This window comes from Branchiostoma lanceolatum, chromosome 8 (assembly GCF_035083965.1).
Source record: "Branchiostoma lanceolatum isolate klBraLanc5 chromosome 8, klBraLanc5.hap2, whole genome shotgun sequence".
Lineage (NCBI taxonomy): Eukaryota > Metazoa > Chordata > Leptocardii > Amphioxiformes > Branchiostomatidae > Branchiostoma > Branchiostoma lanceolatum.
The window spans coordinates 1,132,415-1,152,059 of record NC_089729.1 but is presented as its reverse complement, the minus strand read 5'-3'; the positions used below and the strand labels follow the sequence as shown (position 1 = coordinate 1,152,059).

The 19,645-nt window shown below is 41.7% G+C and overlaps 2 protein-coding genes across 2 annotated transcripts in view; one reads left to right on the top strand and one right to left on the bottom strand.

Moving 5' to 3' along the window:
- LOC136440458 (uncharacterized) overlaps positions 1-6,120 on the bottom strand; it is a 19,116-nt gene extending 12,996 nt beyond the window's left edge. Inside the window, exons 1-4 of the mRNA XM_066436508.1 lie at positions 6,115-6,120; positions 3,404-4,534; positions 2,576-2,645; positions 2,045-2,169 (exon numbers count right to left, since the gene is read on the bottom strand). Coding sequence (XP_066292605.1) covers positions 2,045-2,169; positions 2,576-2,645; positions 3,404-4,534; positions 6,115-6,120 — 1,332 coding nt within the window. The remainder of the gene's footprint in view (positions 1-2,044; positions 2,170-2,575; positions 2,646-3,403; positions 4,535-6,114) is intronic.
- On the top strand, positions 6,065-19,645 carry LOC136440978 (BUB3-interacting and GLEBS motif-containing protein ZNF207-like). Its single transcript, XM_066437186.1, has 9 exons — positions 6,065-6,250; positions 7,921-8,047; positions 9,311-9,437; positions 10,319-10,486; positions 11,434-11,572; positions 13,077-13,290; positions 14,622-14,867; positions 15,501-15,759; positions 17,337-19,645. Exons 1-9 carry the CDS (start codon positions 6,210-6,212, stop codon positions 17,501-17,503), a joined length of 1,488 nt encoding a protein of 495 aa, XP_066293283.1. The 5' UTR covers positions 6,065-6,209; the 3' UTR covers positions 17,504-19,645.

The following is a 19,645-nucleotide window of genomic DNA, read 5'->3' as shown; positions in this document are numbered from 1 at the left end:
TACATCAAACAAAGTACAACAAAGGTAACATTACTTTTTCTGATACTTAAATTTCAAGAATATTCTATATACTTGTGTACTATACCTGTACCCTATAGCCTACAAAATATATCTAGGTGAACTGGTGAACCCACAGTCAAAAAGTAGGTGTACATGCTCCCAGTATTTAGAGTCCTGAATATATCCATGAGCTACAGTGTATAACTGTGGACAGCCCAGGACTGTTTATCTTCCACAGCCAAACTAACAAAACTGGAAATAAACTGATAATGTTAGAGATAATCAGATAACGTTATCACATGATAAAACCTCAATGGCTATCGTGAGTCAGCTGGCTACAACCTTGTTGATGCAACTTAGAGACACAGATATTTCTAGCACCAACACATGCACACAAATCGCGGTGTTCAAACAACATTCTGATCATGGGGTTACTTCAGGCAACACATAGCATAGTCTCAACTCGGCTGTAATAAAAGAAGAATGTACACTCAACAGTATATGCTTAAGTGCATCTCACTATATTCACTTCTTGAGATTGTGAAAACAAAGGCACAGACCTTATAAATTATTACAGAGTTATCTTTTTTTTTATTCAAGAAACAAAACATTAAATTCAAATTGGTGACTGTGGCATAACAGACTATGTACTTGATGTAATAGAACCATAATTCTTCAAGCAGAGGTTTCAGTTGGGGGGCTACTTCTAGTACAAGGTAATGACTGATTTTTTCCATCTACCTCCCCCCAGCTGCAGACGAAAAAAATAACCACCATTACTTAGTAGTAGCCCCCCAACTGAAACCTCTGCTTGAAGAATATACATGTAGAAGTCTCTACTGCGAGCACTTTATGAATTCTTTTTTTTTCTATAACTGAAAATACATCTGTATGTAACAGTGTGCCTTGTGCAGTGGTTTAACAATCCATCTTTTATGTCAAAATCCATGCCCGAACGTTAACCTCCCTCCCCTTTTCTATTCCTTTTGATATATACTCGATGGTAGACTTTGACCCAGGATGTTTTTGAACGCTCTAATTGAATCTAAGTGAACCAGTGGAGCAAACAAAAGTTTAATATATACTGTTCCAGTAATTCACTGCAGCAAAATTTCACAATGAAAGGAAAATGGACATTTTCACTGAACTTCAACTTCACAACGGCGCCAAGAGATTTACAGAATGGATGTGTGAAGGAATCATAACAGGTTTTTTTCCTGGTGCAGAGGTGACCGTAAAAACAGTGAACAGTGAAAGAAACAAGAATTACTGAACAGTAACAGTACAGAGCAGAGCTCAAACTTTGTTTTAAGACTACAAGTATTTTTAACTAAGCAATTTTCAACCGTTCTACTGCAGTCTTCTTCATTTGTTTCTGTATCTACACATAAAGCCGATAAAATCGCTCTTCCACTGGTTATATCACACTGAACGACCTGTCACACCGTGTTCATACTAGTATATAATATATAGTTACATTTAGCGTTGCTTAAAGCGATCTACCGAGGATGCCCCTGCTGTCACAAAAACTGTTGATGCTCCACCTTGAAATCTTGAGAATTCAAGGGACCAATCAAAAAGGTCAAGTAACCTTAGAGACAGGTTGTGACGTCAGCAATCAGTCAACTGTATACTTAGGTGTAAACTACTAGTACTAACTACCAACACAGAATCTATGAACTTTCAGACTAAAGATCTGACAGCAATACTTAATGAACATTCATTTTTTTGGTATTGTGCACTGATGTTGTCCTCCTTGCCCAAAATTATCTGTTCATCAATTCATCAATCAATTAATTGGTCAATCAATCAACTACTTGCTACCTGGTTACAAGACATACACACATTATTTGCAATTTCTTGCCCAATTGTTACACGTAACACTAACAGTATTTTGCAAAATGTACACAGACAATGCAATATAACAACAGTGACAAGTGGAACAAGCTTCAGTATTGGTGTTATATCAGTGATACTTAATACATGTATTAGCATTGAAAACTCCTATATATCACATGGATATATTGATTGACAGACTTGTTACCTTAGTCTTCTTAAATCCTTGGTCCTTTACGTCCAGGAGACACAACGGTCCTTCCTTGATGACTGTGGCCATGTTACTTTCCATCTGGCCAGCGTGGTTGATACTTGTTGCTTGGCAACCGTTACCTAGACGAAACACAACACAGGTCTTATTTGTTTAACCCTTAAACTTAAGGGTCAGCAAAAAAAAATTGGCTGCAACAAGAACTTGGCAGTGCAACAGGTAATATAGAAGCAGATGTCGGGGTGAAAGATTGCAATGTTTTCTGACTACAGCCTACAGATCTTCATGATCATAGTCTGATAGTCCCTCACCTATAACAAGCTGTCAGAAAACATTACCATCCTATACCCCACATCTGCTTGGAGATTATGTTATGTAAAGGACTGAGGTGAAATTTTCTTGGAAGAGTCACATCGATGGAAGGAGCAGCCATTTGCCACACTACGTAAGGTTCTACATACTACTAGTGCAGGTCCAGTGAAGTTCAAGACCACAGTTCAGCAACATCATGTAGGCACTGCCATTTACCATGTAAGAAGTTCCTCAAACTGAAGTTTATAAGACAGCAGTTCCGCAACATCTGCAGCAGCACTTGAGACTAAAACACATCTCGCTGCATTATGACGATAAGATGACAAGCAACATACGTGGGAATTTAACACCGCGAGACTACATCACATGTGCGAGACAGAACGAGAAGTGGCGAGATGACGTAGTGGCAGAGTCAATCAGCTGACACGAACATGTTCATCATAACATGATGATTATGAATTTACATATACTTGGTGAATTCTTAACCTGGGACTTGTGGTTGGTGTCTCCTCAACATTCCAATCAGGAGGCATAATACATGCAAAACATGTATACATAGAGAGCTTAAAGTCTAGGGGTCAGTGACCCTGCCTTTGGACCTGGAGGTCAAGGGTTCGAACCCCAACGACAGTTTACAGTAGGAGACGCTTGCAGATTGAGATGTTGAGGAGACCCCAACCTCAAGCCTCAGGTTAAGAATTCACCAAGTATGTAGTAAATATATAATCATCATGTTGTACTTTTCACAGTCTGAGAGGCCTGCATGGGGGAATACCGTCAGTGCTCAGCCTCTATGCTACATTTAGAGACTGAGGTAGCAGCTACATATTACATCAAATCTGGCCGGCCAGCTGGCTTTGCTTAACGCTAAATTCAGGCATTACTCATACTTTATGCAGAATGTATCAACTACCAATCTACAGTAATCTGAGCAGTCCAGCTACAAATTTAAACTGCTGATTACACTCTACAGAAAAGGGCAAGCAGGTTCTTAGATGTGGTCCACAGTATCCGACCAAAACCAAATATCAAATCCTGACACACTGAATTGTACACAGTTGCTCCATCTCCATATGCATCACATGTAGCTTCAGATATACAAAGTGTAGCTGCATGTTTCCTCTTTGGGTTAAACTTGACACTCTTTGGGTTAGACTTGACACTCTTTGGGTTAGACTTGACACTCTTTGGGTTAAACTTGACACTCTTCGCATTAAACTTGACACTATTCAGGTTAAACTTGACACTCTTTGGGTTAAACTTGACACTCTTTGGGTTAGACTTGACACTCTTTGGGTTAAACTTGACACTCTTTGGGTTAGAGTTAGACTTGACACTCTTTGGGTTAAACTTGACACTCTTTGGGTTAGACTTGACACTCTTTGGGTTAAACTTGACACTCTTTGGGTTAAACTTGACACTCTTTGGGTTAGACTTGACACTCTTTGGGTTAGACTTGACATGTACACTCTTTGGGTTAGACTTGACACTCTTTGGGTTAAACTTGACACTCTTTGCATTAAACTTGACACTATTCAGGTTAAACTTGACACTCTTTGGGTTAAACTTGACACTCTTTGGGTTAGACTTGACACTCTTTGGGTTAAACTTGACACTCTTTGGGTTAGAGTTAGACTTGACACTCTTTGGGTTAAACGTGACACTCTTTGGGTTAGACTTGACACTCTTTGGGTTAAACTTGACACTCTTCAGGTTAAACTTGACACTCTTTGGGTTAGACTTGACACTCTTTGGGTTAGACTTGACACTCTTTGGGTTAAACTTGACACTCTTTGGGTTAAACTTGACACTCTTTGGGTTAGACTTGACACTCTTTGGGTTAGACTTGACATGTACACTCTTTGGGTTAAACTTGACACTCTTTGGGTTAGACTTGACACTCTTCAGGTTAAACTTGACACTCTTTGGGTTAGACTTGACACTCTTTGGGTTAGACTTGACACTCTTTGGGTTAGACTTGACACTCTTTGGGTTAAACTTGACACTCTTTGCGTTAGACTTGACACTCTTTGGGTTAAACTTGACACTCTTTGGGTTAGACTTGACACTCTTTGGGTTAAACTTGACACTCTTTGGGTTAAACTTGACACTCTTTGCGTTAATGTTGACACTCTTCAGGTTAAACTTGACACTCTTCGGGTTAAACTTGACATTCTTTGGGATACATATTTCCACAGAAGGTATAAAACAATAGGGAATATAACAGATCCATTATGAATAATTAAACACAGAACTTTGTTTTTAGTTATTTCTATCTTTGAATACAGATCTATACACTTCAGCTGGTATGTTACGCCGACGTATTATGAATATGACAAATTTTCCAAGGTCAGCTCAACAATAGGAAAGAACTCTACATAGCTAAATGTTGTAAAATTATAAGTTCTATTGTCTTGATCTTTGATAACACTATTGATAAGTGTACTTTATTATTACCACCGAGCGCAAACGTACATTGGCAGGGGAAAATGCACCCTGAATTGCAGAGTTTGCTGACAGTTTTGAAAGCCATAATCATTATATTATATATATATATAATGAAAAATACCCAAAGGACTCCCAATAGCTACAGGACAATAGGAAATAACATACCCACTTACACTAAAACTTGTCACATGTATTGATGACTGTTTCCAACTAGCACGTTATATCCTGGGCTGACATTTTGCGGCAGTGATTCAATGATAACTTGATGCCAGATCTATAAGTACTATTGATAGTAATAGTACTAGTATTGATAGTGGTATGTGCACAGGCTGACCGCAAGGTGTAAAGTTGCTGGGTAACGCAGTGCAGTGTTGAAGTTACCCTCCCACTCAGGATTGATATATTAAGCACTTAGCAAATGTTTAACCTATGAATTATAACATTTTTTATACAACACATGACACGGTGAGTTACTCAACTCAGTGTAGTAGTCAATTCATATATAAAAAACAATTAAGAAATAACTAAGAAATCAGAAATTGCTTGGAGTCTATGGAAGTCATACAACTTTATGTCTTGAGTTTTCAATTCTAGACAAACAAATTTAAGACGCTCTATAAGTTTAACGTAATGCACATGGCAAGTTGTTTCAAATGGCAAGAATGTAGGTCAATTTCAAGAGCCAGTGACGAAACAACCATGCAACAAAAATCCCTGACCTTCAAAAAATGTGCCTTGTAGAGTCGAATCTAATATCACCTCCTAGGTTTACTTTAAAATTTCAATGTTAATGCTGTATAAACCCACCTCAAAGTGACATCCTGGACTTTCTGCCGAGCCCTGATTTCATCTTTCTGATGACGACCACATACTCTAGGCGTAGCACAACTACTTGTGTATTGACAGCTAAGTATTTATGAGCGCTTTTACCTCAACTTTCTTCCTGTTGACGGAGTGGCCAGGTATACACCGCCTCCAGACATCACAGGAAACTTTAGCCTGACTAATATCGATTATCGAACAACACAAAATAGATCAAAGGTTCACTCAGGATCACAGGGCACACACCGACTGCAGCAAAATGTAAGAAGATAAATCAGAATCACTGGAAATTACGTAACAATTTCCTCCACTAAACACATAATTTTCATATTAAATAATAATAAAATATTTTTATGTATAGGAATCATGTACATATGTTGTTGATGATAAGTTGGGAGCAAATTATCTTAGTATGACTAGATTACGTTTGCGTGTTATCGGGAAGTCAAAGTTGAACATCCGGGCATTGCCAGGTGTTGTGTGACCGCCATCTTGGCTGCGTGGGAGAGAAAAGGAAGATTCTCCAGCTCGTTTTTACCGCATTCTTCGCAGAAATTATTAGTCACATCTAGGTACAGTCATGGGGCGGAAGAAGAAGAAGCAGATGAAGCCATGGTGCTGGTATCCTTTTCAGAGCCGTAGCGTTCAAGTACCTGCGTACGTTGGGGGTAACAAAGGGTTTTGTTTGTGTGGCGGCGTTGGAGGAAATATATCGTTTACGGAGAAACTGGGAAACTCCTTGAAATCAAGGAGGTTAAAATATTTTAACCTCCTTGTTGAAATTATGTCGTAAGCAAATTGTCTTAGTCACGAGTAGGTTGAATCAGTCAAGCAAGATTTGAACTTGGAGGATCATTACATAAGAAATTATTAAGATCTATCTATCTCGACAGAAAAAATTATGTGAGCTTCTCAGAATAATAGGCTGAGTCCATGAGGTGAAATAACTAAATGAATAGGGTTTTGGGGTGTACTAACGTATCTCTCTTTTGTTTCATAGCCATTAGCCGTGGCGACTAACGAAGGGAGTTTTTGCTTGATATTACATATACTATCCCTTAGTATATGTAATATCAAGCAAAAACTCCCTTCGTTAGTCGCCACGGCTACATAGCCATGTGCTAAAACAAAATTATGTACAGTATGTTTTATCTTTTAACCTTCTCCTAGCTGCCAAATTTGTATCGGCTATGGGGTTAAACTTAGACAACAAGGAGAAGGTTACTAGAGTAAACCCCTTGGATCTTGATGCTGGGTTGTCTTGTCTTGCCCACAGTCTTGATGATTATTATGGCACAGTCGCAAGGTCCAGACTGTTAAGTTTGATCCAGAGAGTTTGGACAGGGTAGCTCACCTCCACTAGACTCAGCTAGACAAGTTAGAAACCCCTCCCTGCCCCCCCCCCCCCCCCCCCACTACTTGGCCCATTCCCATCACCAGCACTACCGGTCAAGTCAAGTGTAGCAGATTCATCAACAAGTTGATGTTGGCTACCTAACCCAAAGAAGAAGAAGAAGAGTCAGTAGATGTGTTAAGTGGAGAAATTGTTCTGTAATTTTCACTGATTATACATCCACGGACTCAGACTAGAAGGGACCCCTCCTCTTTTCAATAAGTGTGGTGGGTTCTTTTACGTGCTCAAGGTGTGGCTCTCCTCAAACACGGGACTTGCATGTAATGTCCTTTGGAGGAATGTCCCTAACCAAAGCTGGGTACTAATTTTCACCTGCAAAGTGTCTTTCTCAAGGGCACATATGAGGCATGTCTAGGGGTTTCAAACCCAGGACTCCTGGGCCAATCACCCAACCATTACGCCACCAATGGCACTGTAAAGGGTTGATAACTCTGATGTCTTTAGACATGACTATATATATTTATATATACATTATACAGTGCTAAACTTTCTTCCAACACTAAGGTATTCACGGATGAAATTTTTGACGACCACTGTCGCCTTCTTCAGGATCAATAATGACCAATCACTGCCGAACGTCAACTGACGAGAGTTACAGATAAGTGACTTTATTGACACGTGTCATTACAGATTGGTGATACATGTCAATAAAGTCACGTCTGTAACTCTCACGAGTTTACGTTCGGCAGTGATTGGTCATTATTGATCCTGAAGAAGGCAACAGTGGTGACAGGTCGTAAAAAATTTGATCTATGAATACCTTAGTGTTGGAAGAAAATTTAGCATTGTATTATGATTACTACCAACACAGATGAGCTTCCATGATAATATGACTATACCTTGTTTTGAACTTTTCCCTAACCAGACATTTTCCCAGGTACTGTAACAGGGAGTTTGAGGATGAAAAGATTCTTATGCAGCACCAGAGAGCGAAGCACTTCAAGTGTCATATATGTCACAAAAAGTTGTACTCGGGGCCGGGGTTAGCAATTCACTGTGTACAGGTGGGTGTCAGCTGTTTGATATGGGATTCCACTAGTGGTTCCACAGAAACATTCTTCATGTCAGGGCTCGAAATTCATTTTTGCAAATAGGTGCACTGGTGCACCCAACCAAGAGAATTCCTGGTGCACAGAAAGAAATTTGGGTGCACCACATAAAATAAAGTTGAAGGTCAGCAAAACATAATTAGGGTTTAATGCTCTTATTATTGTTATCAAGAACTTCAATCTGTAATCAAATTTCAAACAAGTAATACATCAAATAAAGTGCAAGAAAGGATTCTATTGCTTTTTCTGATACTGTTTACTAGTGAACAATGGTACCTTTACCCTATAGTGTATAGCCTACAAAAATATCCAGGCGCACTGGTGCACCCACAGTCAAAAATTAGGTGCACAGCTCCAACTTTGGGTGCACACAGGTGCACATGCACCCAGTATTTCGAGCCCTGTCATGTTAATATCTACCCACTTCAGATAGATACATTTGTACATCCAGATCTATGAATATAACTTTGAATTCATCAAGTTTGTTAAATGACTGAATAACGAAGCTCTTTATTCTCAACCAAAGAGTTGAGACAGCCAAAGTTTCAGTGTCCGTATGTCACCTTCACGTGATGTGACTGGTTCTACTTTGCACTGTGTTTCCCATCATGATTGAGTCTATATCCTCCCTCATCTAATATATAGTTTAACTTAAAGTATACGGGGTGATCAGTCAATTGACAGAAAACAAGGGTGGAGAATTCAAATCCGGGCTACTCTCTCTTCTTGGTGGGTCCATTTTTTCTTGGGGAAAATAATTTTTTCCACTATGAAATATAGAGCTGTGTACCAGTATAGTGTACCGATACAGTACCGGGTACAATCAATTAGGTACAGGTCCAAAATACCTGACCCTGCTGTATAGGTACTGGACCTGACTCAGGGGATGGCCACTTTGACAGATAAAATTACTATGAAATTACTGTGGCAGTGCTCTAAAGCCACTCTAAAGCACAGAAAACACATTTGCATGGCTGGAGTCAAATTTTCATCTGTGTTTTCATAACAATTTTACCTAGCACCATCAAATATTATGTTTTTACCAGTTCAAATATGCTTTTGTCTTTATTGAAAATCCCGCATTTTCCCAACAAGTAGTTTAGGTACAGGCCCGGACCTGTACCTAAACCCGTGTACCTGTACCTAAAATTTGTTTAGGTACACAGCTCTAATGAAATACATATTTGTACATTACTTTTATGTTTCCCCCACCCGCAGGTTCATAAGGAAACAGTAGATGCAGTACCAAACTCCTTACCGGGGAGAGCAGACATCGAGCTGGAAATCTACGGCATGGAGGGGATCCCTGAAAAGGACCTCAAGGAGCACGAACGACAAAAAATAGGTTCGTACAACAATCTTTATTGACACAACAAAAGTACAGCGACTCTCGTAAGGTCTACTTAATCTATACATACATACATACGTACATGCCAACAAACAAAGTTCATACTAATGAGTTTGTTTACATACAATCATATGGAATAGGGCAACATATTGAAATTTAGCGTGTTGTATACTTATACATAACTTGTTCTTATGTCCAAACATTCTTTGATGAATATACCTATTTGAACACAGTAAGGATTGTCTCCTCTCAGTATGTAATCAAATCTATCAACAGAATGGAGCGTATTGAATTCACTTGAACAAGTGGAAATAAAGGTGAACAGCTTAGAGCGTTTATCCTCATATCTTGAATACAACATGTGAGGGCAGCGACCGAGGGTGATGCAGAGTTCTGTAAATGTATTTAAGTTGGCGTGATTTTCATTTCGTGCAAAGGGGAAAATGGGGTGCTCGCGCTAGTTTTAAGTTTGCGGCAGCGCTATAGTCACATACTGTTTGACTCTGTAATGTCCAACAGTCAGCACCCTTAGCTTTGTGATGATGTTCGTCCATCGTAGTCGATGAGGACCTCAACTTCAGTTGTCCTTAGCTTTGTACATTGTTATTTATTTACATTTTATATTGTGTGTATGATTGTCTACATGTTGTACATACTCTGTTATTAATAAAGGTTGGAAAAAAGAAATGAAAAATGAAGACTCGAGCTGCTGTTCCAAGTGCCTGAAAGTTTGACGCGTAGACCTCCTTTCCTGTTGAGGGTGGGATTGTACATTCTCTCATAGTCATATATTGCTTCTCTAACTCACCGTTTGAACCAGCCGAGTTCGCGGTCTTGGATATCTGTGGATTAATGTTGGTCCGTTTCTCCCGCACCAGCGGACGAGGCGGCCGAAGCGGGCGGGGCCGGGCCGTTACCAAAGAAACCGAAGACAGACGCGGGGGAGGGGACGTCAGCCCAGCCGCAGGGCCAGATGCCGACGCCGGCCGCGTCCATGGCGCCGGGACCTGTACCAGGTGTGCCACCTGCCATGCAGCACATGCCAGGTGAGTCACTCTCACTTTCAGTCACTCACTTGCAACTTCACTCTCACTTTCAGTCACTCTTAGTCTTGCTTTCAGTCACTCAATCACTTACTTTTAGTCACTTTTAGTCAGTTTTAAATTAACTCACTTTCAGTCACTCATACTTTCAGTCACACTTTCAGAAACTCTCACTTTCGGTCACTCTTAGTCTTGCTTTCAGTCACCCAATCAGACACTTACTTTTAGTCACTTGGAGTCAGTTTGACATTAACTCGCGTTCAGTCACTCACACTTTCAGAAACTCTCACTTTTAGTCACAGTCAATCTCACTTTCAGACACTCACCTTCAGTCACTCTCACTTTCAGACACTCACCTTCAGTCACTCTCACTTTCAGTCACTCACCTTCAGTCACACTCACTTTCAGTCACTCTCACTTTCAGACACTCTCAGTCACTCTCACTCTCAGTTTGTGTAGCAAAAAAACTATATTGTGTTGTAATGTCGATAAAAGAATACTATATTCAAGTCAAGTCAACGCTTGTCAACGCAAGTGCAACATGTGTAAATAAAGATTGTGTGCCGTGTTGTTGACAGGAATGGCCATGATGCCCCTCCCATGCCATGCTAACAGTACTGTGTTGTTGTTGACAGGAATGCCCATGATGCCCCCGCCCTTGCCATGCTAACAGTGTTGTTGTTGTTGACAGGAATGCCCATGATGCCCCCGCCCATACCCTGCTAACAGTGCTGTGTTGTTGTTGTCATTGTTGACAGGAATGCCGATGATGCCCCCGCCCATGCCATGCTAACAGTACTGTGTTGTTGTTGTTGACAGGAATGCCGATGATGCCCCCGCCCATACCCTGCTAACAGTGCTGTGTTGTTGTTGTTATTGTTGACAGGAATGCCGATGATGCCCCCGCCCATACCCTGCTAACAGTGCTGTGTTGTTGTTGTTGTTGACAGGAATGCCCATGATGCCCCCGCCCATGCCAGGAATGATGCCGGGGCAGCACGGTGGTCACGGCATGCCGGCCCACATGGGCATGCCCCCCATGGTCCCAGGCATGCCTCACATGATGATGGGTATGCCACCAAGACCAGGGTAGGTTTTCAGTTTCCAGTCCTTTTTCTATATTACTATTAGACATTTCTATTAAAATAGCACACTATACGACTGTCCAGGACCCCAGCAGCACTGCAAATAATAGATACTACTACTACTGTAGTAAACACTGCAAATAACACTCCTGTAGTAATATATACTACTACTCCTGTGGTAAACACTGCATATAATAGATACTACTACTCCTGTAGTAAACACTGCAAATTATAGATACTACTACTCCTGTAGTAAACACTGCAAATAATATGTACTACTACTCCTGTAGTAAACACTGCAAATCATAGATACTACTACTCCTGTAGTAAACACTGCAAATCATAGATACTACTACTCCTGTAGTAAACACTGCAAATCATAGATACTACTACTCCTGTAGTAAACACTGCAAATCATAGATACTACTACTCCTGTAGTAAACACTGCAAATCATAGATACTACTACTCCTGTAGTAAACACTGCAAATAATAGATATTACTACTCCTGTAGTAAACACTGCAAATCATAGATACTACTACTCCTGTAGTTAACACTGCAAATAATAGATACTACTACTCCTGTAGTAAACACTGCAAATCATAGATACTACTACTCCTGTAGTAAACACTGCAAATCATAGATACTACTACTCCTGTAGTAAACACTGCAAAGAATAGATACTACTACTCCTGTAGTAAACACTGCAAATAACAGATACTACTACTCCTGTAGTAAACACTGCAAATCATAGATACTACTACTCCTGTAGTAAACACTGCAAATAATATGTACTACTACTCCTGTAGTAAACACTGCAAATCATAGATACTACTACTCCTGTAGTAAACACTGCAAATCATAGATACTACTACTCCTGTAGTAAACACTGCAAAGAATAGATACTACTACTCCTGTAGTAAACACTGCAAATCATAGATACTACTACTCCTGTAGTAAACACTGCAAATCATAGATACTACTACTCCTGTAGTAAACACTGCAAATAATAGATACTACTACTCCTGTAGTAAACACTGCAAATCATAGATACTACTACTCCTGTAGTAAACACTGCAAATCATAGATACTACTACTCCTGTAGTAAACACTGCAAATAATAGATACTACTACTCCTGTAGTAAACACTGCAAATAACAGATACTACTACTCCTGTAGTAAACAATGGTCCCTGCTGAAGGTTTGGCAAGTTTAACTTTAAGTGAAGGAGTAGAATAGGATACCAACCTCTTGCCAAAGTTCCAAGGAAGATCTATAGGTAGTGTTTTGCCATTAGTGGTTGCTTTCGAGGAGTAACACAGTGTACATAGTGTCTGTCTTCTCTGTCACGACCAGTGGAAGAACAGCTTTGCGATGAGCTATTACTGGATTGAGATCACTTCCCTTTTTTCCCTAGCACTTCAATTCAACAGTTCTACCAGCTGCAGGGTTGGTCTAACGCTGGTAGCTTGTAGTAATTTCTTCTTCTTCTTGCTGCGATGCTTTCAGGATGATGGGGCCAATGGGACCCATGGGCCATATGGGCGTCCCCCCGATGGTTCCCCCCATGCACGGTCACCGCATGCCCGGCCCGGGCGGTCACGGCGCCCTACCCCCCTCCTCCCAGCCCCCCAACGTACCCCCGACGTCACAACCCCCCTCGACGTCGGCGCAGCAGATGCAGCAACCCCCCGCGAAACCGCTGTTCCCAGCCGCAGCACCAGTGAGTACTGAAGATCTTGTGGTGGTTTTATTACCTAAAGAAAATTGGAGGTATCGTGCATGTGTGTTTGTGTATGTGTGTGAGCGCGTGTGTCTGTCTGTGTGTGTGTGCATGTGTGTGGGGGGGTATGTGTGTGTGTGTATGTGTTTGTGTGTGTGTTTTCTGTGTGTTTTCCGGATATTTGTGGTCAGCATAACTTAAGAACCTCTGGACGGATTGTAATGATTATGGTATGTGGGTAGGTAAGTGATACATCAAACAAGGTAAAACATTGCTTGAATTCAAGAATGTCCCATATACTAGTGTACAATAGTACCTCTACCCTATAGACCGATCCCAAAGCCACGCCCCCTGTTCGATTTCGAACACCTCCGTCAAAAACAGGGTTTGACGGACCAAACATGGTCGCCGCGGCTAGGTTGAAAATAATAACACTGACTTCGGTTTAGCTTTTGTGGCACTGAAACCCTTTCAGAGCGGGCCAAATAAGAATGCTATGTCTTCTTTGTTGAAGGCTGTATCCACCGGGTAGAGTTGTTTAAGGAGGGGGTAGGTGTAGTTACGGTGAGAGCGTAATGTTTTCGGTCAATGTTAAAGCGGTATGCGCCGCATAGCTTTCCCTTGTCGGTGGGCATCAGCGCCCATTTTCTGACAACCAGCCGATGCACGTGTAAAACAGGGTTTGTATATCTGCGACAGGGTTCCCACTGTATTGACTGCATGCATAACAGCTGCATGGTATTTAGTAACTAAGAATAAAAATGCCTTCTTTTACTTCCCTGTTCACTTTCAAGTTAACCAGTTTCACACACCAGTAACTGAAGATACGAAACTCTGCGCTAGCGGAGTTTGTAGCAGTCAGCATGTGGTACAAGCTTCCTCTCCTTGAGTGCCCGATCTATTTTCTTTTTAAATTCGTTTTTGTTCTGAGCATGCATTCAACTAATACAGTGGAAAACCTGCCCCAGATATACGTACCCTGCTTTACACGTGCCATTTTTGCCCCGCCAACGCTGTTTTTGACGGAGGTGGGCTGAATAGAACAAGGGGTTCTATGGATCTTCTATTCGTTCGATATGGTGTTCGACAGGATCGGTCTATTGGTATAGCCTACAAAATATCCAGGTGCACTGGTCCACAGTCAAAAATTAGGTGCACAGCTCCAATTATAGGTGCACATGCACTCAGTACATTTGGTGCCCTGCTGTACCTAAGAATTGTCTAGGTACACTGCCCTAGTTCTGCCTTCTTAACTATTAAAAATTTGCCTTCTTTACTAATAAAAATTTGCCAGTGTTTTAAATCCACATTGTTTCTCTCACGTCCCACAGACCACCACCAGTACGACAGGACCGGTCGGCGCAGACTTTAAACCCTTGAACGCCCCCTCGAACATCGGGCCCCAGAAGCTTCCCCCGGCAACCACGGCGCCGCCCCTGACAACCAGCGCGCCTCTCAACCCCACACAGAAAGCGACCGTTTCCGCCGCGCCGAGCATTTCCAAGCCTTCCACGTCCGGAGGTTCGACGGGAGGGTCCACCAAACTCATGCACCCAGAACCTGAGGACGTCTCACTGGTAAGGAGTCGCTCTTTCCAGCATACATAGTCCAGTGGTTAGTGGTCCTGCCTCTGGACCAAGAGGTTGTGAGTTCGACTCCTGGCTGTTGTCGCTCATCCAACTTGAGCTACTGGAAAGGGCTGCAGTCCTCAAGACATGACATTAAGCTGTGATCCTCTGTTCATCGTGCTTGTCAAAAAGAGCCAGGGAAGTTTACCAAATATTATGGAACCTGTAAAATTTGTGACATCTCGCCTAACAAGTTATTTATCCTCTACCCGAGAACGTGGTAGAAATTTTGGAGAAAAAAAAACGTGCATTCGATATCTACCCAAGTGGGATTAGAGAGTCTGTCATTGTCACAACTTGTGAAGAAGTAGCTCTTTAGTGAGCCAATCTGGTGTGAGACCACTTAAATTTTTTTGCAGGAGTATCAGCTTAATGAATTCATGTTATCCAAAATTTGTGAAACTGAAATCAATGGAGATGAAATTGTTTTGATGGATAATTGAATGCAGATTCTGTAAAAGCCTTGTAGAGTAAACTGGGGGATGTTTCACTGGTAAGGAATTTTTAATCATGTCATAACAACTGAAAAAAAGGATTGATTGATTGATTGATTGATTGATTGATTGATTGATTGATTGACAGGAGGAGAGAAGAGCCCAGATGCCGAAGTACAACCGCCAGATGCCGCCGGTGTCCGTGCACGCGCCGGCCTCGACCTCCGCTCCGATACAGATGGGCCAGCAGCACGCTGCGCCGCCCGTTTCGGCCCACTCCATGGGGCCACCCGGCCACGGCATGGGCCCGCCGGGCCACGGGCCGCCTTTCGGAGGTAACATGATGCCGCCCGGCAATATGCCGCCGAACATGCGGCCTCCGATGCCGCCGCCCATGGGGCACCCAGGTAAGCGTTTCCCCGGCTAGCGCTCTCTCGCACACGCCGTTCACACACACAAAGGTAGGTCTGCAGGTAGGGTTTCTCTCACCGCCTGTGTACCTTGTGAAACAGTGGGGTTCAAGCGCCACTAACTGACCAGGTCCGGACCTTTCAGACTAGCGATTATGGCATGCGGCCTTTGGACTGTTTCTACTCGCGTCTTGTGTACCGTGCACTCCCCGTAGATCAGGGCTGCGTACTGGTTAGAAAATGTGGCGTCGTGTTGGCATAATGGTTAGGGTGTTTGGCCCTGCACCAGAGGTCCTGGGTTTGACTCCCCTGACATGCCACCGATGTTGTGCTCTTGGGAAAAGCACTTTACACGACTTTCCTCACTCCACCCAGGTGTAAAAATGGGTACCTCACTTTGGTTGGGGAGGTTAAAGGCAGTGGAAGGAAAGGGTTGGAATGCCCCTTCCAATACCGTGCCATAGACACAGTGGATAACAACCCACTGCCTCTACGGCCTTAGAAAAAGGCTATGGGACTACCTTTACCTTTTACAAGTAAAAATACTTTGGAAATCCTCAGCACAGTTACCTGTTGGTACGTTTATGTACGCAGCCCAACTCCGGACCCATAGCACTACCCTGCATGGGAAAGAATGTGTGTGGTTCAGGGCATCTGCTTGGCTGAACGCTTGCTGTTCTGTGCGACCTCACACAAATTTGCACCAGGCTATGAATGATATCCTTTGGATACCTTAAGTTTGATTCCGGAGTATGGTAAACACAACAGCAAATGTGGCGTCTTGCTGAAGACTGTTTGATTCAGTCCTTTTGAGGTCTAACCCCAGAACAGCAATAGTGGCTCGGTCGTCAAGTTTGTACTTTGCCAGCTTGTAGCGTTATTAGAATAATCAAACACTGTCCTTGAGTTTGATATTAACATTCAAAAGTGGATGCTTGAAGATTATGATTTGAGAAAGGTAGGTCGGAAGGTAGGATTTCCTGCAGAAGTCATACACAACTCACAAAACAGGATGTATCGCAACTGATAGAAAGTGCATGCCACATCAGCTATAACAAACACATGTTGAACCCTGGTCATTCCAGATTTGGATAGACACTACAATTTCGTTAAATTTGATTATCTTTAGGCAATATACTGTATTTGAAAGTATATGTAACCCTTGCAAGATAGACTGATAAACTAGATATTGAAGGAGTTTTTGAAAGTATGGTGCTTGCCTGAGTCGTATTTGCCCTGTATAAATAAAATGAAATGAAATGAAATGTAGATATTCTGTATCAATTAGCTGCTATGAGCACCCTTGTTTTTTTTCTATTTCAACTTTTATACGAGATTTTGTGCCATTGTTTACCCAAATTTGAAGTGATCAGTGTTAGATGATACCTTCACACGCACGCTCATAATTGTTGACTTTTTTACTGCTTATTTTGTGGTCTGCAGTCCTCGGCACTGCTTCCAAAGGTAAGAAACGGCCACGCAGCGTGTCTTAACCTCGTTACATCCCATGGAACGTTCCCTAACCCTTGTCTCTCTCTCTGTTTCTCTGTGTTCCCCTTCCCGGTGTCCTACAGGAGGGATGGGCGGGCCACCACCGCAGGGGATGGCCATGGGGCCAGGGGGGATGCCGTTCGGCGGCCCCCCGAGAGGCCCCCCCAACATGCCCTTCCAGGGGCCAGGGGGTCCGGGCATGCCCCCGGGGATGAGGCCACCAATGATGGCACCGCAGGGACGGTACTAGCGATGACGGCGGCGTTTTCGTGCACAGTTAAGTGCCTGTCCTGCTATCCTGTGGAGGGACAGTGCAGCAGAAAGGCGGCAAAAGAGGCAAAGCTAAATCTGGCTTGTCGGTCGGACAAAAGTGTCCTAGAAAAGAAGTTAAATGAAGTTCCATAAAAATACAAACATGCTTGTACGAAAATGAAGCTTACGCTCACCCCAAAACAGTTGTGTCAGTTCCTTAACTCTCCTTGAAAACTGAAAGAAATCCATGCAAACAGTTTGCGATACAAACATACTTTGAAGATAATGAAACTCCCTCTAAAAGTAAAACATTCTTTACAAAAAAATAAAGCTCCATAAAAATTGTAAGAGATCCATGGAAACAGTTTGCAATACAAACATACTGTACTTTTGGAAAAAATGAAGCCTCCTGTTCAAATCTTTTGCAAAGATTCAACTTTTCTGGTTGTTTGTCTTTGTCTCTTTACTGGTTTTCTGCTGTGTGGGCCTGTAACATATACCTGCTTCTGGGATCTGGCTCTGTATACAAATAAGGCTATGATATCGTAAAGTAACTGTTACATGAAATACTACAATGTATGCTGTTGTTCTGCGCTGCTGTCCATACTTACATGTAGGTACCGGAAGTTGGCGTACCTGAACTAATATAAGGTTTGTAGATGTTACACGTTGTTACCGATAGTCTTGAGTATACATATATTTCTGACGTTTCGACAGCTAAGTTCTGAGTAGACAAGCACTGAATCAAAACGCTTCACTCAAGACTAACGTTTGAGACTGTAGAGTGATTGCACACAAACGTTTTTGCTTTACAGGCAGAAAAGGAGAAAAAAGGTGGGAAACAGAAAGCAGTTGTAGATAAACAAATAGTTGTTTCCACTCGTTGTAACCGATATATGGTCATACTAGGTTGATTTTTTGGTTTTCCAATTTTGTATGCTGCTACATGTATGCAAGAGGGCTGGAAGTTAACCAATACTGTTGAGAACTTGCTCCAGTCTCATGATTTTGCAGGCAGAATTATTGCAATTTTAGATTGAAAACAAGTCAAAACAGATGGCAAATTCAACAAAGGTTTGCCTTAAATGCTCAGAAAAACTTTTTAGTTTCATTTTAGTTGTGGGCTATACAAATTTTACTCCTCAAACAAAGGCAATGAAATCAAAGAACCATAAAATCAAGATTAGTATGACCTAAAAAACAAACTTAATTACTGCTTTGAAGAAAGGTCTGTTGAATACTTGCTTTCAAATAAAACTACTCATTATAGATTCATCTCTGGATAGATTTTTCGTCACGAAAGATGTCTGCATTCATGTCTGCTCATGTACAGGTAAAAACACAATGACTTAAGACAAAAAGAGCAAAAATTCAACAGACCTACTACAGCTAAGCTACGGTAGCTGTAAGGCTGTGTGGATGAAGTTTTAATTTGGTAAGTACCCGCCACGACTTGTAGTTTTGTTCTCGTGTTGTGACTGTTGAACTCGATGTAGGAAATGATTTTGAGTGGAAAAAAGGGACGTTTCCGAGATGATCCCATCGCGGTAAGTCCATGCAGGTTGGTGGTACAGATCAGATTTCGTTGATGATTAACTCACATATCAGTATCCTACCCTGTACAGAGAGGGTGTATGAAAAGACACTTGTCACATGAACCAATCCATTTAGAAAGTTAGAGTTTGAGCACATACTTTGGATGAAAATCTTAAAGGAAAAGTGTAAGAACACATTTAGAAGAAAATGTTTTAAAAAGAACCCCCCTCATTAAATTTCTAAATGGAATGGTCCTGATGAAGTCAAGTGAAATACTAGTACATGGAAAAGTATATTTTGGCCAAGCTAGCTGATAACAATTTTAGCATGGACTAAGTTTCATAAAAACACAAAAAAGGAATGTCAGAACTAGTAGTAGGAAAACAGTTAACAGGCTGTAAGAAAGTTCCTAGCATGGTGTGATCATTTTGTCTTTAATTCTACCTGTAACACTGAAGTTGAAGGTGAAGCCCTAGGGTTTAAGTTATATTATGCTGGTTGTACGGTAGGCTTGTTGATATTATGCCATGCATTGTTGTCCGTTTCACTTTTCAGCCGAACCGTTGTCTTGTATTGTACTTAATAAAAATCTGACACAAGGAAA

Excerpts from the sequence above, each read along its gene's own strand:
- LOC136440978 (XM_066437186.1), top strand. The coding sequence starts at position 6,210 with ATGGGGCGGAAGAAGAAGAAGCAGATGAAGCCATGGTGCTG. Across the intron at positions 8,048-9,310 it reads TAGCAATTCACTGTGTACAG|GTTCATAAGGAAACAGTAGA; the intron begins GTGGGTGTCAGC and ends CCCCACCCGCAG. Across the intron at positions 13,291-14,621 it reads TGTTCCCAGCCGCAGCACCA|ACCACCACCAGTACGACAGG; the intron begins GTGAGTACTGAA and ends CACGTCCCACAG.